This window comes from Chrysemys picta, chromosome 3 (assembly GCF_011386835.1).
Source record: "Chrysemys picta bellii isolate R12L10 chromosome 3, ASM1138683v2, whole genome shotgun sequence".
In the NCBI taxonomy this organism is placed as follows: domain Eukaryota; kingdom Metazoa; phylum Chordata; order Testudines; family Emydidae; genus Chrysemys; species Chrysemys picta.
Genome location: NC_088793.1, coordinates 29,134,049 through 29,160,015, shown reverse-complemented (window position 1 = coordinate 29,160,015; position 25,967 = coordinate 29,134,049). Strand labels below are relative to the sequence as shown.

At 41.5% G+C, this 25,967-nt stretch overlaps 1 protein-coding gene across 4 annotated transcripts in view; it reads right to left on the bottom strand.

Annotated features, from left to right (window-relative positions):
* Window positions 1-1,574: 1,574 nt before the first annotated feature.
* Window positions 1,575-25,967, bottom strand: part of NBAS (NBAS subunit of NRZ tethering complex) — a 383,144-nt gene continuing 358,751 nt past the window's right edge. For all 4 annotated transcript variants that reach the window (XR_010599418.1, XM_005293091.5, XM_005293092.5 and 1 more), the window contains 3 exons: window positions 25,500-25,644; window positions 17,262-17,390; window positions 1,575-2,458 (listed from right to left, as the gene is read on the bottom strand). Coding sequence is in view for 3 of the 4 variants with exons in the window: in XM_005293091.5 (XP_005293148.2) it covers window positions 2,183-2,458; window positions 17,262-17,390; window positions 25,500-25,644 (550 nt within the window). In the remaining variant the exon portion in view is untranslated. The remainder of the gene's footprint in view (window positions 2,459-17,261; window positions 17,391-25,499; window positions 25,645-25,967) is intronic.

Sequence of the window (25,967 nt, the reverse complement as noted above, 5' to 3'; positions counted from 1 at the left end):
TAATCTCTGCAAGTTTTTGGGCTAGAACCACACAGGAACCATACCAACTGATACCAACCACTGTTATCTATCCTGGGTTAGGTTTGGTGTGATGTAATGCCAGGATGTCAGTGGCTCTCTGAACTGCTAACACTGCTGGGTTTTATCTACTGCACTAGCTCTGAAGTGACACAAACACATGGACTCCCTGGAAACATGATCCTGAGCTAACAGGCTGAGAAACATGATGTGCATTTTTATGCCATGCTGTATGTGCTATTTCAATACTTTATAAAACCACCCGTGTGTCTGGCTAATAGCATTGTTCAGTGTTCCAATGCATTTATTTATTTCCATTTATCTTTGGGTTTGTGATTTTTCCTGTGCTATGCCAATGAGCTTTGATTTTATTTAAGATACAGTATTTGGAACCTGCGGCAAAGATTAATTTGGAGAACTTAAATGAAAAAGACCTCAATTCTAATCCCTGAGGTTGATGAATGAAAATGATGGTCATGAATGAAGGAAGCTGGAAGTCCCTTCCTCAAACATTGTTGAAAAGGTGTGAACCAAAAAGGAACAAACCACCTGAAGGATTCAATACATTGCTACAGTCTTCTTAAAGAATTCCAAGCAACTTTTTTTTAGGACAAAGTGTAAGTAAAATAAAATAATATATTGATTCAAAGCCACAGATGATACTTATAGGAAATTAACCCAACAATGGTTGTCTGGCAATACTAAAGAAGGACAGAAGACATTTGACATGGATTTAATCAAGTTGCAACACTATTATTAGATGTCTGGGACTACCCGACAGATAAAAGTGTACAGTGCAGGTAACCCCATGTTTATTCCACAATTACCATGGGGATTTTTACCAGCTCCCCCTTTTATTCCATCCACGTCCCTCCAGCAAATCCATTGCCAGGACCTTACTTTACCTTATCCACTGCCTCCCCTCGTAGGAGGAACAAGGTGGGCTATAATAATGGGGGTTGGCTCCTTGCCACACCAATCATAAGAGTCCTCAACCGCCCCCTATTTGCTCCTTTACCAAACACGTCTTTTTAAGTTCTTTTCTAAGCCATTTATCCGGTTGTATACCTTTCCTATGGAGTACCTGCACTGGACATCCGCCCTAAATAAAGATTAGAAACTATTGTCTTAATATCCATTTTTGTAGAATGAAACAGAAATGTTATTTTTTTTTCAGGTTCTCGTAAAATTCCTTTGAAGACTGATCTCAATATAGAACTAGGCAAGAGTGAAATTGAGAAGGTAATTTTAACACAAAGCCATAATCATATAAACACATATGAACACCAAATGCTTCTGGTAAAACAGGCTACATAGAATAAATCCATGTGCACCATTTTCCTTACTGAACAAAACTGAAATGGATCTGCTATTCATGTCCATAGCAAATAGGAGAAGACATCAGGAAGGAAAGACAAAACAGTGAACAAAATCTTCTGGAGATCTGAGCCAAGTTTTCTGAAATTGGATGGAGAGTAAAAAAGACCAAACTATAGTACGTGTGAAAAAAATTATCAGCTTGCTTCCCCCTGAAGAATACTCAGTTCAGTCAAAAGGAGGAGGAAAAAAGAAAAGGTTTAATAAATGAAAAGTACTTCACTTATTGCAAATAAAACTATTATAATAAGATGTCCAAAACAACATTGAAAAATATCAAATTTTAAGATTTCAGAACTTCTCATTAGTTATTTCTCTTCATGCCGATGACACATTGTTCTAAACACCTTTATTGATAACTATTGTTTTACATTGTGACCAGGATGTAAATGACTTACAAGAATTGTGTGACACATTGTATAACCCTGCAGCATTACAAGTTACTTTCCTAGTTTATAATTTACATATTAATGTGGTTGTATTTCAAATGTTTTTCCCAATTTGAAAGTTTTTACCAGTTTGACGGATTTACTATATCTATATTGAGAGAGAGAGACTTTTAGAACTGGTAAAAAGTTTCAAAATAACTGAAAGTATGTAAATGTATGTATATTGTTAGCATTTTTCACAAATCATAAGTAGTGATGATCAACTCTAAATATATCACTTCATTAGAAGAACAATTTGTCTCTCATGTAGAAGATCTCCATCTGAAAAGCAGGCAATTGAAACAAACACATTATTCAGGCAGCTGTTTTGTCAAAAGAAATTCAGTTTGTTTTGCCACTCAGATCCAATGCTGAATAGCACTGAGGGCAGTACTGTAGGTTCTGAGGGCAGGATGAGTCCCTTTGTAACACATCATAAGAGACCCTGCCTCTGCACTGAAGCCTGCTTCCTGCAGTTGTTTTGATATTTCCTCTATATCCCAATGCCCCTCTTCCTGGTTGGCCAGTAAGTGGTTGATAAGGGGAGGGTAGAACACAGTTGATATGCACTTTACCACTAATTTTGCATTCAGGAGCAAGGAAAGAATTTCAGAATCGCAGCTGGAATCATCAATCTGCAAAGAAAGAAAAATACACAAAAATGAAGACTGAGTTATTGGTTACATCCATAGATTTTTTTTTGTAAGGCCACAAGGGACCATGACATTATAATCATCAACTATGACCTCCTCCAATATGCTTTTTACTTGTGAAGCAGCAATGGTAGGATGTTCTGCATAGCGTAATAGCAATAGTGATATATACTTTACACGTCCAAGGCAAACCTTTAACAGTCATAATTTATTTTATTAATAAAACCTCACATGAGTCTTACAGATATACCCATTTCAAACTAAGGAACAAAGAAACTAAATAGAAGGTAGTGCAGAGTTTGGAATAGATTCCCAGTATCTTCTCTATATACTAGAAAATTCCCTTTCTATCTGTACGTTAATAGAAGGATTAACAGAGATTCATATGGGAGATCGTAAGGTAAAACTATATTTTCTGACACACTGAATTGTGTGCACTATACAGGCAAGTGTTTGAACAGAGCTCAGGACCAGAACCCATAACCAGGCTCAGATATTCAAAGTCCAAAGAACCCAACAGCTCCCATTGTGGCATACAATGGGTATGGAGTTCTTTTGAAAATTGGGTCTATATCCGTATGGACAATGCTACAGGATTAAGTTTTTAAATTCAATTTTAGTGAATTTAGCAGATAAATCAGATGTAAGTTCCTAGAAAGACAACACTGCTTTAATGGCACAAAGCATCTTAACGTCTCCAATGTCCAGAAAAAAAAACTAACAAGCAACAGAAAAGAACGTTGTAAGAAGTATGTAGAAACTGCCTTTCTTTCAATGCAACCCATCAGATAAAATATGAACAAACCAATTAAACCGTTTAATAAATAATGAGTGATTTCCTGACCAGATATTTTTTTAAAATTTAAATTCCATGTCCCTTTTACTCAACATTGGTCCCATTTTCCAGAATAACTGCCCACTACATTTTGATGGCTGGTAGAGCAGGCAGTGTTAATGGCACTCATATTGTTATCTGAAGTGATTTGGTACAGCAGCACAGCTCTCCCTCTTCTAGCATATGTAGCTGAATCTATGACATCTCAACGGAGAAGTGACTATGACATCTTGGAGACATTTGACAACTTATTCCTAGGCAATTTTTGACTCAACCAGAATCATAAATCATTTCATCCTGATTTTTCAGGACAACATCCAACATTTTCTTGCCTATCATTTCTGATTGTCTTTTTTGTCTCTAACTATACAGCTAAAGCAGCGCAGGGCTTAGCTTCTCAGTGTTTTTGTTAAACTGGCAGGTTGAATTCCCCCTCGTCCCTCTAAAGCATCAGGATGGACATTTCTTGGTTAGATCCCAATTTCCTATTTCATCATTTCACTTCCATTTCTCAGACAATAGGGGGAATTACCAGCTCTGTGCCTTTGTCTGGGAGATTAAATATGCCTCAGGTCCAGTGAGCCAGCAAACCAAACTTAGTGGCTAAGGACAGGTCTATACTACCACTTAAGTCAATCTAACTTGCATTGCTCAGGGGTGTGAAAAAGACATCTCCTGAGCGATGCAAGTTACAATGACCTAAGTCCCGTCCACACTGGCACTATGTTAGCAGGAGACGCTCTCCCACCAACATAGCTTCCGACTCTCGCGGAGGTGGAGTAATTATGCTGATGGGAGAGCATTCTCCTGTCTGCAGAGAGCAGTGGTGCCAAAACTTTTTACTTCGGGCCTCACCTTGCCCCTCTCCATGCCCCCCCTGGAGCTGGGAGTCGGGCCGTGACTCTGGGAGGGGAAGGGGATGACATGGACAGGCTGGTAGCCCTGCCTGGACCCCAGCTGCCCTCACCCAAACATTCCTCCCTGCCAGTTTGGGGACCTCCGGCATAGAGCATCTTCACCAAATGCACAAAAGTGGTGCAGCTGCAAGTAGCGCTTCTAGTGTAGACCTGCCCTTAGACATTGCTGTTTCTCAAACCACAGTGGCTACATTGAGATGTTCACTCCATATGCAGAGGAACACGAAGAATTCAAAAGAAGCCTATGCTGGATCCTGCTGCTCTTGAAGTCAGTGGGACAGCTGCCATTGACTTCAACAGGGATGAGACGGAGCCCTAACTGAAGAAACCACACAAGTTATTTTAGAATGAACTTTATTATCTTTAGATCCTTTCACCCTTATGAATGTAAGCATCTCTCTCGTTAAAGAGATGATGGGAAAAGTCAGCATGATGCTTTATCTTTATGTATGATACAGAAAAACGTGCAAGAACCTCTCTTTCTTTTTTTAAAACACAGGAAAAGAGACAAAATATGGAAACATGTCAGCATGCCAAGAATGTTCATTTAATGAACCATACTCCTTAGATAATAGGCTCCAGGTACAACTACCTTCTTTCTTTGAATTTGCCTTAAAAATTACCCTTTATTATTATTGGTTTATTAATTAATTTCCCTCCCTTAGGGACTTTAGAGACTGTTGTAGGGGAAATGATGGATTTTTCAAGGTAAAATGAAAGACAGGAGCCCTGATAGACAAAGATTTCTAACCAGCAGAGGAGCAAAGATCTGGTAAAGCTTTCCAAGGAAAGCAGGGGAGCAAAAGCCCTAACTTCTTTTTAAGACTGAACTTGATACATTTATTGAGGGGATTGTATGATCAGATCACAAACAATGCATATGGCCCATCTGTGACTACTATTAGCTCAGGGTCTAACTGACCACCATATCTAGTTGGGAAGGAATTTCCCCCAAGTCAGATTGGCAGAGACCCTGGTGGTTTTCCTGTTCAGCATGGGTCACTCATTAATTTAAACTAGGGCTGTCAATTTATTGCAGTTAATACCTATGATTAACTGAAAACAAAATTAACACACTAATTTTTTTAATGGTGTTAATCCCATATCTTTGGGCAGGGATGGAGACAGGCATCGGCTGTGGAGGGACCTGACAGTGTCCAGTCAGGTGCAGTAACCCAATCCCCTTCCAGAGGGTGGGAAAAGGAGAGGAGGGAGAAAAGAGGAAGTAGTTCCTATCCCAGCTCTGGCTGAGAGGTAGAGATCCTGACCTGCCATGCCCCAATGCCCCCGGCCTGCCCCTTGCTCCTGGGACTGCCCCCCGCAACATTCTGTGTCCCACTGCCCCCGGCCGGCCTCTTGCTCTGGGAACCGACTCCCCCCTGCCTCCTCAGGCACTGTGCTCCCCTGGCAGGCCCCTCGCCCAGCCCCCACCTCTCCTCTTATTCCGGGGACCGACCACCCCCACACCGTGACCCATTGCGCCCAGCTGGCCCTTTGCTACAGGGACTGACATCTCCCTCCACCCCCGCCCCGTGCTGTGCCCCCTTGTCCCCAGCGGGCATCTTGCTCCAAGGACCAACACCTCCCATGCTGTGCCCCATTGCCCCTGGCCAGCCCCTCGCTCTGGGGAGTACCCCATAGAGAACAAGTGCATGGCAAGCTCAGCCTCTCGCCACCAACCTCTCCTCTCCGCCACATGCCGAATTCCTGAGGTAAAATCCATATCCTCCCTTGCAAACAAGGGTTTGCCCAGTTAAAGGGAGCCCACCTAGCTCAGTAAAAGGACGCAAGCCCCAGTACCAGTAACTACCATTCCAGAAGCAGCAGCAAGGCACCTCTCTCTCACCCTCCTCCTGCACAAGTCATTGCTTGCTCCCTACCCTAGCCTCCCCAAACACTGAATGCAGATTTCTAAGATTAAACTTTCTTCCTCTTTGGATAGGAGGTGAGCCTGGTGAGCTCAAAAACCCAACCAAACAGGAGCAGCACGAAAAATTCACCCTTCTCCTGCACAACCCACACCCCTCCCATCTCCAGAATACTGACTTTCTGAGGTAAAAAAATCTTACCCCTCAGTAAGCTGAGACTCCTCTAAAGGAGAAGAAAAAGTAGGACTAAGTGCACTGGTAGGCTCTAAAGTTGTATCTTGTTTTATTTTAGAGTGCAGTTATGTAAACAAATAATAATTCCACATTTATAAGTTTAACTTTCATGATAAAAGAGATTGCACTACAGTACTTGTATGAGTTGAACTGAAATACTATTCATTTTATCTTTTTTACAGTTTAAATATTTGTAATAAAAAATATATAAAGGGAGCATTGTACACTTTGTATTGTGTTGTAATTTAAATCAATATATTTGAAAGTGTAGAAAACATCCAAAATATTTAAATAAATGGTATTCTATTATTAACAGTGTGATTAAAACTGCGATTAATGGCTTGACTGCATTAGTTTGAACTAAAATGGTGGATTCCCTGTAACTTGAAGTCTTTACATCAAGATAGGGGACTTCAGAGGTTATGGGTCTACTACAGGAGTGTGTGGGCAAGGTTCTGTGGCCTACAACATGCAAGAGGTCAGACTAGATCATCATGATGGTCCCTTCTGGCGTTCAAGTCTATGTGGTACAAATCCCCGACCCTGCATTTCCCTTTTATTTCATTTAGATACATGTTGTACTTCTCACTGACAATCTTCATGCTGACATCTTTAAAATACATTTCTTGATTAAGAACTTTTTTAAAATCCTTGGCACATTATCAATCTGTTGCATGAAATTATCTCCAGGGATGCAAAGCTAATTATTTCAGTGAACAGTAGTTCTTGCCTTACTCTCTGGAGGAAAATTCTAAGAACTCTAAAAAATCAGATGGAGTTACCATCATGGGTTATAGCTGGATTTTAGTTTTGTGCTGTGTGGCTCAGAACACATCAGCTTGTGGATGTGGTAAAGTGACTAGTTTTCAGGTTTTAAACACATTTTGGCTGGTAGTGCACAGATACATTATAGACATGTAAAGCATGAATTATTAATTATAATTTGTATTATTGTAGCGTATTGTAGCCCTAGTCACGGACCGGGACTACATTGTGCTAGGCACTGTACAAACACAAAACAAAAAGACTGTCCCTGCCCCAAAAAGCTTACAATTTAAATATGAGACAAATACTCCATATGCAATTTTATGGAACACGTATACACATGAAAAATACCCACAAACCTCACAGCAATCACATAGTCTTGTAAACATCTTCAAGGCAACTGCTAAAATACACCTACCAGCCCACATTGGAACCCATACGGATTATCATCTAACAACTATAACCCATACTCGATGGGGACTCCATCCTGAAAGAAATTTTCCTGAACCCCCTCTTCTGGCCTTCAAACAACCCCCCAACCTCTCCAAGCTCATCATCAGAAGCAAGTTCCCCACAGACCAGGAAACACCAACTCAAAGTGACGCCAGACCCTACCAGAACAACAGATGATATCTCCACTGCTACATGATCAATACCCCGCCCCCGCAAACATACCTTACAAGATCCCTGGATCTTGCACATAACTATCACAACATGCGATGTACCTTATCCAGTGCACTAAATGTCCCAATAGCAAATATGTGGATGAAACCAGACAATCACTACGCTCTTGAATGAACTCACACAGGAAAATAGTAAGAGAGAAAAACACCATATCACCTGTGGGTGAACACTTTTCACAAGTTTCAGAGTAGCAGCCGTGTTAGTCTGTATCCGCAAAAAGAAGAACAGGAGTACTTGTGGCACCTTAGAGACTAACAAATTTATTAGAGCATAAGCTTTCGTGGACTACAGCCCACTTCATCACTCTACAGGTGACCTATCAGTCTTCATCCTCAAAGGAAACATGCACAAAACTTTCAAAAGTCGAACCTGGGAGCTTAAATTCATAACTCTGCTAGACACTAAAAATCAAGGACCAAATAGACACACTGGATTTATGGCATATTTCAACAATTTATAACCCACTAACAACCCCCTCCCCACACTCCAGCTGCCCCTCCTCCCATCCTTTCCTCTCTATCACTGGAGGGGTGTTAATGGGCCACTTTATCTTGAATTATCCCTTGAAATGTGTTAACTACTTATGTTAAACTATCTGTTCCACCCTGTATTTAGTAGTGACACAGAGGGCTTGTCTATGCATATGTCTCTGCAGCATGTCTGGTGAAGACACTCTATGCCAATGGGAGGCATAGAGTGCCTTATCCTGTTAGCATAAGAAAACCACCTCTATGAGAAGCAGTAGCTATGTTGGCGGGAGAAGCTCGCCTGCCGACATAGGGCTGTCCACACCGGTACTTATGTCGGTGTGACTTTTCACGCTCCTGAGAAACATAAATTATGCCAATTTAAGCTGTAGTGTAGACACAGCCTAAGGGCATGTCTTCACTACCCGCCAGATCGGCAGGTAGCGATCGATCTATCGGGGATCAATTTATCGTGTCTAGTGTAGACGCAATAAAATCGATCCCCGATCGCTCTGCCGTCGACTCCAGAACTCCACCGCAGCAAGAGATGGAAGCGGTGTCGACGGGGGAGCGGCAGCGGTCGACTCGCCACCGTCCTCACAGCCAGGTAAGTTGACCTAAAATACGCAACTTTAGCTACGCTATCCGCGTAGCTGAAGTTGCGTATCTTAGGTCGACTCCCCACTCCCCCCAACCCCCCGTAGTGTAGACCTAGCCTAAGATAGTTTCCCAGACCTGAAGAAGAATTCTGTGTAAACTCAAAAGCTTCTCTCTCTCTCACCAAGAGAAGCTGGTTCAATAAAAGATATTACCTTACCTGCCTTGTCTCTCTAATGTCCTGGGACCAACTGGACTACAACAACACTGCCTACAACTACTAAAATACACACTAATTCACCCTTTTTCTGGAAAGAGATCAAGTGTAACAACATTATCTACTATCAGGACTGAATTATTTGTGGCTAAAGCAATTGTTTTCCCAACCAAAGCTATGCCGTGTTCTTTTATTTAACATATATAAACTGATTTCATGAATATTTACATAGCAAAATAACAATAACTGTAAGAAAGACATAAAATGCAGGTTTAAACTTAGCAGGTCTTAGTCATCACTTTGGGAGACTGTATACAATGATAACTAGCCTTTATATAGCACTCTGTAAAGTGCTGTACAAATATTAACTAGTGCACACAGTTCCTCATGAGTATTATGAATAGTATTATCAGTAGTATTAACCCCATTCCATAGCATGCAAAACCAAGAAGCAGTGTAACTAACTCAAGGGCACACAGTGTGACAGGGCAAAGATTAGGACTTGGGAGTTCCTGCCTATTACATCTTTCGACTACCCATTTCATTAAAACAGTCCTATATGGACACAGGCAATATAGCACGAAACATCAAGCGGAGATTCACTAAATATTTGAGGTGAAATAATGTGTTGCTCTCTGAAAATCTATCCAGGTGCTGTCAAGGATCCGGTCCAGAACAGGGGTGGACAAGAATGCCTTTCTCATCTCAGTGGTTATGGTAGTTCCCAGCTGGTGTCTGTTGGGCAGGTAGATGCTGAGATACATAGCGTTATCAGTGGAAAAAAATGTTACCATAAAGAGTGAGGTTTTATCCTTTTCTGTTGATGAATAACATCTAACCATGCTAGTGGCAACGTACTATTGCCAATGATGCATCAGACAGAACAGAATTGAGTTTGTTATTCCATGTAAGTATTAGTTTTGCACTGTTAGCAGAGGTTAAAAGTTGGTTTTGTTCCTGAACTGAACAGGTATGGCTCAAGGACACACAGGGATTAGATCTCTGGAGTAAATTGGTGATATTTTTGCAGTCACTTTTCCGGCCAGACACACACTGTGTGCATTGGAATCTGTTTAAAAAGATTCCAACAAAGAAGAAACTGATAAACTAGGTTGCAAGTCAACAGTCATTAATGAAGAAAGAGGCTATTTACACAGTTGAAGAGGATCTCAAGGAATATGGAGCTGATTATTTTGGCACAATCACCCAGAATTTGTCAAAAACAAATAACTGTAAATTTCATTTCATTTTCCAAGCTTCATTTTTTGTAAATTTTTATGTTACAAAAGGAATAAATTGTTTTGAAATATAAGGATGTATCCCAGTACATCAAAAACGAACATAAAGTATGTAAGTAGGCTAAATATCAATAATTATTTTAGACTAACTAGAAAAAAAGTTATGTTCAAGTCCCACTTTCAACTCAAGTCCATTGGATACAGGCAGCATTTTTTGCTGACTACACAGGCTCTCAATCTATGGCTGCTTTAACGGTATAACTGCAAACAGTCTATAGAATTATTGTATTATAAACAATGAGTCTTAACCTTTGCATGCTGACATAAGAAAGAAGACAACACTGAAAGTGTTCTCAGAAATAAGCAACTCTTAGGGCAGGCCTTCACTACGGGGGGGGATCGATTTAAGATACGCAAATTCAGCTACGCGAATAGCGTAGCTGAATTCGACATATCGGAGCCGACTTACGCCGCTGTGAGGACGGCGGCAAAATCGACCTCCGTGGCTCCCCGTCGACGGCGCTTACTCCCACCTCCGCTGGTGGAGTAAGAGCGTCGATTCGGGGATCGATTGTCGCGTCCTGACGAGACGTGATAATTCGATCCCCGAGAGATCGATTTCTACCTTCTGATTCAGGCGGGTAGTGTAGACCTAGCCTTAAAGAGAAACTCTGAATCCTATTGACATTCATAAACTACTTAACTGGCTATACTAAGATAAAGTTTTTTAAATTATTCATACACCATATTCACTGCGAGGGGGTAGTCTAGTTATTTCTGGTATGCGAAAGATGGAACTGGCAGTTTGCAAAAGGTTACATAATAATAGAGGTTTGCAGTTTCAGAAAAGCTTAAAAAAACTGGCTGTTTTATTGTCGGCAAAGGCTGTACAATCCTAGTATCAGCACTTCAGCATCATCCTTTTAACTGTAAACATCCATAAAGCTGTCAGCATCATACAACAAATGGCTAAATAATACATCGTACCAGCAAGCAACTGCTGTATTTTTTTCACAGCCATGTTTGTGAGCTGTGCTAGCAGTATGTCAGGGATTCTGACTATTTCACTTTGCCAGATGGCATATTTCCTTTCCCTGTTTAATATAAATGGGAATTGGCCTTCTACAACAAATCTGAAAACTAAGTATAGCCAAAGCCAATTGTTTGACTACACTTGTGGTTCATTATTAAAAATATTCAAGAAACCAAGTAGCCTAAGTTTAGCCAGGTTATTAGTCAAAGACAAAACGGCATAACAAAAAGCAATCTTGCAGCTTCAAATATATGCATTTGAGATTATCTATATTAGTAGCCCTTTTTACAAGGTAGTGAGCATTCTGTACATCACCCAAGCTTTAAGAGACTAGTCAATATCTTGTTTCTCTGTGATTTCCTGTACCTGTCTCTTATCTTTGTTTTGACCATCACATTCCAGGTGTCAGTGCAGGCATCCTCTAACTGTACCAGGGCATAGTGTTTGTACTATGACAGGTGCTGTATTTGCTCTTGCCAAGAGCAAAGGTTAGCTATTGAAAAGTGTTATAGGATATTCCTTAGCATGAGTGAAAAGCATTTTGGGAAAAGCATAATACAATTTGCAACTGTATCACTTATTATACTGTCTACAATATTAATGTAATGATTCTAATACACAGCATATACGTTGGCTGACACAATCTTTTACTAAAATTCCACCTGAAGTAATTATGAGAGTGAAAAATAACTAGCAAGAGGCATGCTTTCTGGAATGCAACAAAAACACTTCCAAACACTGCAAGATTTACAGAGAATAATGGTAACCTCTTCTGTATTACCTGCTTTTCAAATATTGCCTAAAAGCTCTTATAAATTCAACCTTTCAGTCACTGACCAAACTCTACTCCAGTTGAAGTGAAGTTAATAGTAAAACACCCATTGACTTCAATGTGTGAAAGAAATGAGCCTATAAGAGAGGCCTAGTGCAGTGGTTCTCAAACTTTTTTTTTTGCGGGCCACTTGAAAATTGCTGAGGGTCTCGGCGGACCACTTAATAATCTTTGCAAATGTTGTTTGTACCGTTTGCTAACTACTGTAAAACAATCTGGATAAAAACGCTATATGTAAAAAAACTTAATAATTAACATTTTTTTGTTCTACAAATAAACCACACAACTCATATTTTAATATCAGTAGTCTTACCTTTCTAATGCGATGGAGGTGCTCTCTCTCCCCCACCGTGGCAGCCCCTGAACTGGGGCTGGGAAGGAGGAGGGGTCTCTCTCCCGCCACAGCAGCCAGAGCTGGGGAAAGTCGCCTCTTTCTCTGGCTGCTGCAGCTCTGCACATCCCAAATTCCTCCCACCCCCTCTTCTCACCCCACTGCCTCCTCCAACCTACCCTTTATTCCGCCCAAGGCCACCACCTCACCTTCTCCAGGGTCCAGGCACCTTAATAGTGGAGCCACACTTGCACGGCTCCACTAATTAGGTGGGTGGCCCTTCATTCTCTTATGTGCAGTCGCCCAGGCGCGCACCTTAGAGGGAACTATCCGCAGACCACCTGAATGGAACTCGCGGACCACTAGTGGTCCAGGACCACACTTTGAGAACCTCTGGCCTAGTATATAAACTTCCGTTTTTTTTACGAATATAAATTTTAATACTTTTTTATCTTAAGTGGGACTTATATTAACAAGATCTAAGGCAACTCTGTCTCCTCGCCTTGTTGCTGAGAGCAAATTATGTTACAAATCACATCCAGAATGTGTGGAGATTTTGAGGAATCTGGCACTTTCTGCTCCCTCCAATTCAGCTCAAAGGAGTGGGGGTTGACGCTGCATCCATGAAGTAATCTCCCATTAATCCCATGCTTTTTACATTTTGGAAGTATATCTGGCTTGTGGTTTAGTGACCGATATGGTCAAAGAACCACTCTTAAAAGTGGCGGGTGGGAAGCTTTCCAAAGATCAAGGTTGCCCACCCTCGACCCAGATTGGACCACATTATTGGGGTACAAGACCTGTGTGTGACACTACTCCCCATATTCTTCATAGATATATTGTTATAATATGATTATAGCATAACTATGATATGTTTTGTTCAAGATAAGGCATGTGAGATATCATTGGAAAGGTTATGATTTGCTGAATATGATTATCCTATGTGTATGTATGTATCATTTTTGTATCTAAAATTAGGAATATTGACTATACATCTGTACTACAAAAGTGTTTGTACTTGGGGAATGCCCACCAAACAGACTGCAATCAGTCTGAACCATTAGGGAGAACAATGGGTCTTTGAAGATGCTAATCTCCCACCTTCCTGAAAAGCTTTCCTGGGATGCTACGAACAACCTCTGACTCATGGCTGCTTTGACACTGCAGGATCATGTGATCAAGTTATCTGGTACTGGACTCCATGATAGAATACCAGTATTTTTCCACTGTGAGGGGAGAAACCACTCTGGAAAACACAGGATTCCTGCCATATGTAAAACCTACTTAAGGCAGGACAGTGACATAATCAGCGTTCGTTCTTCACTGAATCCCCGCCCAGGATGACTGCTGTGAACATCTAAGAAACAAAGTCAAAGTGGGGGAGAAGGACTGAGCCCAAGCTGGGAAGCTGCCTGGTCTGTGAAAGAAATACCTGGAGTTTTAAGCTACAAGCAAGAGCAGCTTGCCTTCAAGAACCGCTACAATCCGCCTAAAACAACATTTAGGGTGAGAAATTACAACTTGTAACCAGTTCCTTTAGTATTTTAAGCTTACATTGCATTTTTGTTTTATTTGCTGGGTAATCTGCTTTGGTCTGTTTGCTATCCCTTATAATCACTTAAAATCTATATTTTGTAGTTAAAAAACTTGTTTTTGTTTTCTCTAAAACCAGTTTGTGGAATTCATAACTGTGTGTGTGTGTGGGGGGGTGGGGGGGGAGAAGCTGTGCATATCTTCCTCCATCGAAGGAGGAGGCGAATTTCAATGAGCTTATGCTGCATAGTTCTCTGTTCAGCGCAAGACAATACAATTTTGGGATTACACTCCAGAGGAGGTGTTGTGCATTTGAGTGCTTGGCAATTCTCTAGCTGAAGCCTACCCCTGCAGTACTGATTTCAGTGTCTGTGTCTTTCTGCAGCTGGGTGTGTCCCTACCTGTGTGTGTGCTGGAGGAGGCTTGAGGGCCTGCTCAGCAAGATAGTGTAAGGGAGCCCAGGCTGGTGGAACAGGCGGGCTAAGTTGTACCCCGGTACATCAGGTGGCCACCTGGGCGGGGAGGGGGAAACCATCACACTGTGATTCCTTGATTTGCTCAGATCTCTGGGGAGTGCCATGGGGTGGAACAAGCTAGAATTGCAACCCTAAAGGTCAAAGAAAACACAGAAGCAGATGTGATCCTCTCAGGCCGCCATAACACTAAGGAAGGCCAGTGCCCCTGCTCTCCCTAGACTAAACTGAAGGGAAGACCAAGATTCCATAGGCCACCCCAGTTTTTGACCAGCTGAGTGTCAAAGGAAGCCTGCCAACCAATGTGAGGTACTGACCAGAGACAACATCTATTGGTCACATGAATTGCAGTCTTGACTCTGATGCTCTGAAGACCAACACAAGCTAAAGAGTTAAGCCTTTTTCTTTTTAAGTAATTGTTATCTCTTTTTATACTGGTGATGTCCACTGTATTCTTGATTATTCTCTAACACTTCTTAAGGTGTGAATGAGTGTACACATGTGTTTGGTAAGTAATAGTGTGTGCATATTCAAATTCCACATGAGTCCTATCTCAAATAACTCTGTGAACTCTCTCTTCTGAAAGTGTGTCTATGCACAGAGCACTGCATGGATACAAAATTTGTATCCGCATCCAATCCACGATCTGCAAAAATGGTCCGCATATGCGGATATCTGCGGATTTACATGGCTCTATCTATGCAAACCACTCTCTTCTAACAAAGGAAGTTAAGACTTGCTGTATCAAGGTGGATAAGGTAGGCAGGAGGAGAGCCAAATGTATAATTCACTTAGTCAATGAAAATCTTGAAGGAGGAATCTTCAAAGGGCTGAGAAATAAACTATACTCCCATTCACATTCCAGGACTAGTATTTGAAAGAATTAATCATGTGTTGTGTTAACTTCATATGCTGAATCTTGACTGTGTTCATCCAATGATTGATCAATTGTTGATTCCTAATGGAACTTTTAAAAAATTCTTTGTAGACTGTATAATTCTGACTCTTTATTGAAAATTGTGTAGCTTAATAAGTAAATGCAGAGAAGCTATGGTTAGCTTTCCTTAAAAGCATACAGAAAGTTCATTCCACGAGAACCTTATTGTATGATGTATTTTGAAAGTTCCAATAGCCAGTTTTCCATAAGACCTATCAGGTCTACTTAACAGTAAGTCCTGGTTTCTGCAGGTGATGGTGACAATGGAAATTGTGAACAAATTGTTATTCTTTATTATATTTTCCGTGGCAGGCAGATTTTTGTCACATGTGGCATAGAAGTAAAAAAGGCTAAATTTTCTAACTGTAGCTTCTCATCATGTTCCAGCACATGCCCCGGCAATTTCTATCCCGTTACAAGGAGGTATTGTGAGTACTGGATTCTACATCATTCTGTTATACTCTCACTAATAACCTGATGGACATACACAGCAACTAAATAAGTATTTTCTCAAGTACAACAATGGGTTTTGCATCTTTGAAATGAAGATTACAGGGTTTTTTAAAAAACATATATTAGTGATTTTAACAAAAGCAAGTCAGTCATTGTCTACGTATGGGTTCATAGACTACAAACATGTCACAAAGAAACTTTCTATGTAGTAAAGGGCTGAGGAGGTGGTGTTTACAGTTAGATTAGGTTTTTGGTAGGATTTTGCGTGGAAATCTTACAAGGATTTTGTTGCTGAAATCTTATTAACTTGCCCTTGGAAACTTTAGCTACCTTTAAACAAGAACTGAAAAATGGATTTAAACCAAAAATGGATTGAAAGCAAGAAGAGACTGAGCTGAAAATGACAATGATAGGATATAGGTTTTTGATTCTCAACCAACCTTTTTCCTCACAAAAACAAATTTGAGCATTGTCAGATTCATGGTTTTGGTTTTTGTCTGTCTTTAGGTGTAACCAAAAGAAAGTTAAGCAAAAATAATATACTACGAAAATTAATCTTGGGATCTGATGACAAAGCTTCATGTCAGTCTCATGAGTTTGCCAGATTAAGAGTTTACAAGAACTCCTCGACTAAATTTCTGCTTTGTATCACACAGTTGCTTACCTTTCAGATATATACATATGATTGACAGACATACACTTACTTTGGGGATAGCAAAAAGAGTTAAACATTAAGATACATAAGATATGTCACCATCCCAAATTCTCAATAGGAATTAAACAGAAACAAAATTTGGTGGTTTAGAGGCATTATTGATGTGTTTGTCAATGGTATAGTTTATGTTGCACTGAAATTTGCACTTAGAGTGAAATTAAATCCCTGTGTTGTGTGTGAAAAATGCACATCAGCATCAACAAGATTGAATTTTCCAGAAAGTAAGAAGTGAATCTGTTAATATAAATTCAACTATTTGCAAAAAAAACCTGCACAGGAATAAACAATCCCACCATGTGTATGGAAGAGTCTACAGCAGTAGGCTATTGCCAAGTTTTATGCAATATTATGGATTAAGTTATTTTAAAAGAACTAAAACATGAAGACCTACAAAAAAATCTACTTTGTATAACATAGCAGTTTCTGTTCCACCACATTAACTTACAACTGGGTAGCCAGATAATTAAAACTAACAGCATTTGTGGGTTCTTTTGAATATATAAAGGATCTTTATCAGCCCTATGGCTGAAGACAAAATAACTTCAGAAAATCTTAATAATAACAATGTACTCAAGAGACTCTACTTCCTACGTGAAGATAAAAGAGCTACTTTATTACCTGAAAGTATGAAGGATGGTTAATTCAACTGCTCATACCTTAGCAACAGCTGTTATCTGCTCCAGTGCCAATGCATGAAGATCTTGGTCTTTGCTTTCTACTAGCAGTTTCAGGGATGGCAGCAGGAGGGACTGGTTAAGCAGCAGCAAACATAATTCCTTTGTACACTGAAAACAAAAAGTAACCCCAGACTGTCAGAACTCAGGAGACACTTGGTAACATTATCCACACAAAATTTTATGAAAACCTTGTGTCAAATGCAAAATGTAAATCAAACTTTTAAAACAAATGAATTTCCCAGTGGAAATAAGCCTGTTTGGAAACTTGAAAGCACAAATTAAAAAAGGATGTGGTATAGGGTTGTAAGTAGAATGTTTGCTATACGAGAAACAAGGCAAGCACTGAATACTTATAACAACCCACACAGAGTTTTACTGAAAGAAGAATGGAGCAATCACTGATTTCTGTGGGACTAATACTTTTGCTGTGGTCACTGAAACACTGCAAACTGTAAGACTTAAGGTAAGACATCTGTGACATTTCTTTAACACAGTTATATAGTCATAAAGGTGGAATAAAATAAAGAAGGAATATAACAGCGAGTCCAGCATCATAAAGCTGTCCCCAAAATCTTGTCAAATGACTTTTACAGAGCTCTGATGCAGTATACTAGTGTCTCCATTTTAACATGAGTTTCCATGTTTTATTATCCAGCATGAACTATTTGGCATTACAATTTTGGTACAGTGTGTCCTCATACAAAGGCTGGCAACAGAAAGTGAAGCTTAAAAAAATAAAACACTGAGTAGGATTACTTCCAAACCCTTATTTAGGTCTACTGTGGTTAGTAACAAAGTGAACATTTATTAGTCTTTATCTTATACATGTAGAAATATTTTATTTCATCTACTATCGTGTATAAATTAAATACTGACCAATTTTAAAAAGGGATTACTTTACCTCAAAAATCAAATTATAACTTTCCCTTTATGAATAACAACCTAACTTGTCCAGAGTGATCAGGTTCAAAGATATAGTTTACTCTGATTCCTCCCCACAAAACTTTGTTTCTAGTGAGACCAATGAGGGAAATCACACAACAATAGTACTCCATCTGGTCAGCCTGTGTATTATATAACATAGATATTATTACAATATCATTTTAGACATCCAAAGACAAGCTCTATGCTTCAGAAAAACACTGAAAGACACTGCACCTGCCCCAAAGAGTTTACAATCTGAAAAGGGAACTCAAATGTTTAATTTTTACCACTTAAAGTCAAATTTGATTAATCTGCTGCCCACAGGTGATGCTAAATGTAGTCACACCCTTGGGGTAGTTATATCTCCTTTAACTTAAAAAAAAATGGGAAATGATTAATTGGTGTATTACATACATGAGATTGCTGTTACGGATTGAGATCTTAAAGTAGGGTATCTACTGACATCTTTTTTCACAATCAATTTATTTTCAGATAATGCTGCCACTCTTCAGTTACCCCCTCAACTGCATTTCCGACAGCAAAATATTAATTTAATTGTGATGCATACCTCAGAAGGCAACATAACTACAAATTACATTGTGCTTGGTAACAGTTCATGGTAGTTACAAAAAAATCTTTCAAACTTCCATTGCTCAGAGCCAGTCTAAACGACACAGTAGTAAAAATGTCTTTGTCTTGTCTACACTAGCACATCACTAGCAAAGCTCCAATCAGGAAAGAGTTTACACACAGAAGTGTGTCATAAGATTTTATAAAATTAAGCAATGGCTAAGTCTGCAGTTGACAGGCTATGCTTTCATTGAGAACTAACATTACAGGAACAGGTGAAGAGCCTTATTGAAGACTATAAAGGGTGGGGCAAATTAAAAATATTACACCCATTAAGCCTTTGATATTTTGATTTTCGCCTTCATTTCTGCCAAACAGCAACATACTAAGGAGATTACAGAATGCAAACTTAGCAATTTATGATTCTACAAGTCCCTTTGTGTCTGAAAAGCACAATTTATCACCATGGATACATCTTTATGTTAGGAAAAATAAATTTTGAGAGTTGTAGGATGCACAACCTGAATGTAACAGCAAGTTTATAGTGCTGGTAACATTTTATATCTGAAAACCCATCAAAACCATAAGAGAAGAAGCAGTGCCATAGGGAACAACATATAACTATAAAAAAGCTTTCAAAAGAATCCTCCCCAAAATCACATTTTTGTACCTTAAGGTGGTGGGAGGAGAAAAGGAAAGGCAGAGGATTTAAGCACACTGCTAAACATAATTAGGTACAGTGAGCATTTCTAAAGCCAATGACTAGGAAAATGAAAAGGTGTTTTTAAAACACTGCTGAACTGCTGAATTACAATTTGCTTTCTCACTGAAGTGATTTAAAATATTACAGAAAAATGTAATTAGATTATGTGAATTTGCAAATGCAATTAATGTAGATCTTAACATTACTATTTTTGCAACAAATAAATTTCAGGTCAAACAGGTATTTTAGACCTTCTACAAAAATGTTTATCATCAACTTGCATCCTTTGCAAAATTTTACTAAGAACACCACATAGTGCTGATAAGAATTATATATAGGCCCCAATAACTCCTTATAGTTAGTCTTTAATGTAAAGCCATATTTAGTACCTTAATCATTGGGAGTATTAATATTGGTAAGTCAAATATACATATTAAACTAATTTTTAAAATGATACTATTTATGTATTTTAGACAGGAGTAATAATACACCCTTCTTAAAAATTAAGGTCCCAATTCAGCAAAGTACTAAAGCAAATGCTTAATGTTAAGACCATGTTTATATCCCAATGGGAATACTCAAATGCTTTAAGTTAAGTACGTGGTTCCGTGATTGGCTGAAGTGGGTTCTAAAGAAGTTTATGCTACATTAGATACAGCCATTCCATAACCTGGAACATTTTATGTTTAAAGACACATGTTTGAGTTTTTTTAAACATAATTCAAGAACATCCACACACATTTTATGATAATTTGTATAAGAAGATTGCTCTTGAACTACTGACCTTGCATTCTGAGGTTTAGCCCAGGGCAAACACTTATAGTTGAAAAACAAAAGGAAAACACAGACACAACCTTAGCTGGATTTCTGAATGTAATGCTAGTGCCATATTTGATTAAAAACTATAAATTGCCATTACTAGGCCTTCTAAATTTAGTATACGCTTCTGGCACTAGTTGTTGCCATCAGTGAAAGGCAGCACTTTTTAAAATCTACTTGGCCAATTTGATCAATGCTGTACTGTATATGCACTGGTGCAGAGGGAAGGGAAAATCACTTTGTAAATTTGGCTACTGTGATTTCACATAGAATTCTCACTCCCTGATCTTCTGCATTCAGCATGAGCCATGCAAGAAAGTCCACTAGCTCTTAAGATAGGGGTGGGCAAACCTTTTGGCCCGAGGGGCACATCTGGGTGGGGAAATTGCATGCAGGGCAATGAATGTACGGCTGGGGCAGGGGGTTGGGGTGCGGGAGGGAGTGCGGGGTGTGGGAGGGGGTGCGGTGTGCAGGAAGGGGCTCATGGAAAGGGGTTGGGGCAGAGGAGGGGTGCAGAGTGCGGGAGGGGACGCAGGGCAGGGGATTGGGGTACAGGAGGTGTGCAGGATGTGGCAGGAGGTGTGCAGGGTATGGCCCCGTGCTGCTCCGGGAAGCGGCCGGCACCACGTCCCTGCGGCCCATGGTGGGGGAGCAGACAGCTCTGGGCGCAGTTCTCTTGAGCAGGTACTGTCTCCCACAGCTCCCATTGGCTGCGGTTCCCTGTTCCCAGCCAATGGGAGCTTCGGGGGAGGCAACCACAGGCAAGGGCAGCCCTCTGCCCCTCCTTCCCCAGGGGCCGCAGGGATGTGGTGCCGTCCGCTTCCCGGAGCGGCAATCCCGCAGGCCGGATCCAAAGCCCTGAGGGGCCGGATCCGGCCCGTGGGCCATAGTTTGTCCATCCCTGTCTTAAGATCTTCACACCTGGAGGCATCAGACTCAGAAGTGTCCATCATAGAATCATAGGAGATTAGGGTTGGAAGAGACCTCAGGAGGTCATCTAGGCCAACCTCCTGCTCAAAGCAGGACGAACCCCAACTAAATCATCCCAGCCAAGGCTTTCTCAAGCCAGGTTTTAAAAACCTCTAAGGATGGAGATTCCACCAACTCCCTAGGTAACCCCTTCCAGTGCTTCACCACCCTCCTAGTGAAATAGTTTTTCGTAATATCCAACCTAGACCTCCCACACTGCAACTTGGGACCATTGTTCTGTCATTGGCCACCACTGAGAACAGCCTAGCTCCATCCTCTTTGGAACCCCACTTCAAGTAGTTGAAGGCTGCTATCAAATCTCCCCTCACTCTTCTCTTCTGCAGAAGGGTGGGTGTGGGGGGGGGCTTCAGAGGTCAGGGCAGAGGGCTGGGGGTGTGTGGACGTGCAGGGCAGAAGGCTGAGGGTGTGGGGGGCTTCAGAGGTCAGGGCAGAAGGCTGAGGGTGTGGGGGGCTTCAGAGGTCAGGGCAAAGGGCTGGGGGTGTGTGGAGGTGCAGGGAAGAAGGCTGAGGGTGTGGGGGGCTTCAGAGGTCAGGGCAGAGGGCTGGGGGTGTGTGGAGGTGCAGGGCAGAAGGCTGGGGGTTTGGGGGGCTTCAGAGGTCAGGGCAGAGGGCTGGAGGGGTGTGGGGGGTGCAGGGCAGAAGGCTGGGGGTTTGGGGGGCTTCAGAGGTCAGGGCAGAGGGCTGGAGGGGTGTGGGGGGTGCAGGGCAGAAGGCTGAGGGTGTGGGGGGCTTCAGAGGTCAGGGCAGAGGGCTGGAGGGGTGTGGGGGGTGCAGGGCAGAGGGCTGGAGGGGTGTGGGGGGTGCAGGGCAGAGGGCTGGGGGTGTGGGGGGGTTCAGGGCAGAGGGCTGGGGTGCTCGGCTCGTGGGGGTGCTCCCAGCCCCCTGCCCTGAGTGGCTCATGGCAGGGGTCTGGAAGGGATATGTCCTGTTCCACCCCCTTCCCCAAGGCCCCATCCCTACCTCTCCTCTGCCTCCTTTACACAGGGCTGGCTTTAGCAAGGGGCCGCGGGGCTGCCGTGTGCTGGCTGGAGCTCCGGCCGGGAGAGCGGGGCCGTGGGGCTTTTGCGGAGCAGCGAGCACGCTGCCACTCCTCCCCCCTCCCTTTGCAAGGGCCAGCGCAGGGAAGGAGAGGAGGAGGGGCAGGAAAGCAGGCTGCACCACGGCTGGGGGAAAAAGCGGGGGAGGGGAGGAACTTGGCTGCTGCAGGACGAAGCTTCTGCCTCCTGCCCCAGCAAGGGAGAGCGGTGGGCGCGGGGGCTGAGTGCGGCTGGGGGTTGGAACCGCGGCAGGCAGCCGCGTGCCATTCAAAATCGGCTCGCGTGCCGTAGGTTGCCGATCCCTGTTATAGTCCATTCATCCAATTCATACTTTTTTAACTTGCTGGCAAGAATACCGTGGGAGACCATGTCAAAAGCTTTGCTAAATTCAAAATATATCACATCCACCACTTTCCCCATATCCACAGAGCCAGTTATCTCATCATAGAAGGCAATCAGGTTGGTCAGGCATGACTTGCCCTTGATGAATCCATGTTGACTATTCCTGATTACCTTCCTCTCCTCCAAGTGCTTCAAAATGGATTCGTTGAGGACCTGCTCCATGATTTTTCCAGGGACTGAGGTAAGTTCCCCGGATTCTCCTTCTTCCCTTTTTAAAAGATGGACACTATATTTGCCTTTTTCCAATCATCCAGGACCCTTTCCCCCCATTGACACAAGTTTTCAAAGATAATGGCCAATGGCTCTGCAATCACATCAGCCAACTCCCTCAGCACCCTCGGATGCATTAGATCTGGCCCCATGGAATTGTGCATGTCCAGCTTTTCTTAACCTATTCTTTCACCACTGATGGCTGCTCACCTCGTCCCCCATACTGTGCTGCCCAGTGCAGCAGTCTGGGAGCTGACCTGGTCTGTGAAGACCGAGGCAAAAAAAACATGGAGTACTTCAGCTTTTTCCACATCATCAGTCATTAGGTTGCCTCCCCCACTCAGTAAGGGTCCCAAAATTTCCCTGACCAACTTCTTGTTGCTAACATACTTGTAGAAACCCTTCTTGTTACCCTTCACATCCCTTGCTAGCTTCAACTCCAATTGTGCTTTGGCCTTCCTGAGTACACCTCCGCATGCTTGAGCAATGATTTTATACTCCTCCCTAGTCATCTGTCCAAGTTTCCATTTCTTGAAAGCTTCCTTTTTGTGTTTAAGCTCACCAAAGATTTCTCTGTTAAGCCAAGCTGGATACCGGCCATATTTGCTATTCTTTCTGCACCTTAGGATAGTTTGTTCCTGCACCCTCAATAAGGCTTCTTTAAAATACAGCCAGGTCTCCTGGACTCCTTTCCCCCTCATATAAGCCTCCCAGGGGATCCTGCCCATCAGTTCCCTGAGGGAGTCAAAGTCTGCTTTTCTGAAATCCAGGGTCTGTATTCTGCTGCTCTCCTTTCTTCCTTTTTTCAGGATCCTGAACTCAACCATCTCATGGTCACTGCTGCCCAGGTGGCCACCCACTTCTACTTCCCCTACCAATTCTTCCCTGTTTGTGAGCAGCAGGTCAAGAGGAGCATGGCCCCTAGTTGGTTCCTCCTGTAATGATGGTGTCTTTAGAGAAAGATTTCTTCCTGACCTCAGTGAACATCCTGGCCATCAGTGAACATCCCGTATCATAAAGTTTAAACGCCTTTTCAATTATTGCCTTTAGACTTCAGAACCACAAAGTCAGAAAGTTATCCAGTCTTTTTTTTAAAAAAGCAGCTGATCTATGCTTCTCTCCCCACTCAAAGTATTTAATAGGCTCCAATGACAGATTCTGCAAAATGCAAGTTTTGATCAAATAGTTTTAGCAATGATTCTTAAATTACCCGACATTACTTTTTCCTCAGTAAAGGTTTGTCTACACAAAAGTTGCACTGCTTTAGCTGCTATGCACAAAAGTTATACTGTTTTTAACTATGCTGGTTCAGTTATAGCAGTACAGCTTCCTAGTGTATTATATCAGTGTAAAGGCACTTTATTTCCATATGAGGAGAATAACCTACACTAATATAAAGGCACCTTTATACAAGATATAACATGCTCATACTAAGGGTTGTACTGGTAAAATTATATTGGTAAAAAATTGCACCTCTAACTGAAACAGTCATACCAGTATAAAAACTGTGCACAGACCAGGCCTTACTGATGCTGAATTCAACAGTAACTTTATTAATTAAAAAGAGATGCTCCATGTTTGACCTTGGTGTAACCCTCCTATCAGGAGGAGATCTGCTGTGGTAGAACACTGATTTTCAGTTACATTTGTGTTCGTAAGTCACTTAGATATTTTAGAAAATTCCACCCTCAGACCTTAACTTTGGTTTGGCCACCCTTAATCAGTTTGCCTAGAACCTTCCTGTAGAAGTAGTCCCACTGGTTTTGATCAGAACTACTTGTGGTGTAAAATATTTCTCATGACGAGTGAGGAGAAAGCATCGGGCCCTTTGTAGGTCTATCCCATGCACTGTAATTAAAAATTAAATTTGGCTCTCTCCACAAAATATATCTGGCACTCTGCCTTACTGACTTCTTTTGGCAGCAAGTCCCAGAAGTGGGCTTTAAGCGGCAAAAATACAAGTGTCCCATTTGTTTTAAAATGTATTGCCCTTCAATTTCTACAAGAGATTTCTTGGTTTTGTATTAAAGTGAAAAGAATCATTTGATCAGTTTCCATTACATTGCCCATAATCTTCGTGTTGGCTATTTTCAGGAACAAAGACTGTGGATATGTGAATCTCACTGTAAAGGATGAATCAGGATAATAAAAGAAGATGCCTGGGAATAATTCCAGAGACGTGCAAAGATTTTTAATGATTTTTTAAATCTGATATGGTTAGGCTATGACGTATGAGTATGGGATGCTGTGGCACTTTGGGACATAAGAGATGCTTGTATGGAAGAGAGTACACATAATTAATTTAGGAAGAGGGAATACTAGAGTACTTGTAAAGAAGAACTGCTTGTAAAATAAAAGCTAATTAAAGCCCAAATATTTCAGCACTTCCTTACAGACAACTTTATATGTTTAGTAAGTGGAAAGTTACTGGTGCTTATCTTGAATAGTTTTTGCTAAATAGTACTCAAGTGTGGCCAGTAAAGCTAGGAGCTTTAATAGTGATACTGCATCCACTGTACAAGGTGCAGGTATATCTGCAAGGTACTTGAAGTTACAACTCACCTCTACGGGCAGCACGTGCTTAGTCTCATACAAAGAACGACAGATCTTCAAAATTTCATTTCCCATATTCTCTTTTTGCCCAGTTGGGCATCTTGATAGCATGACTGTCCCTAGTTTCACCCATGGATTATTACTCGTGTATGCGCTAAAAAACAAACAAACAAACAAACAAGAAAACAAAATTTAGAAAACTGTATTTTAAAAAATTGCGAATAAAAGCATGGTATAATAGTATGAAAAAGTGAAAAGTTCTGGGGCCAACTAGGGACCTCTGATTCTAAAACTGCCCCATGGAACTTAGAGCAGCCTTTGGACTACTCTATATTACAACTGTTATGGTCCCTAAGGCACCATGTTGCAGCTGTGAATTAGCATAAGGGAGCTCTCTCTCCCAAACCCAACATGAAGAATGCTTGGCACAGGAGTGGGTACTTCTGGCTTTATAGCAGCTGAAAATTTTCTTTCATT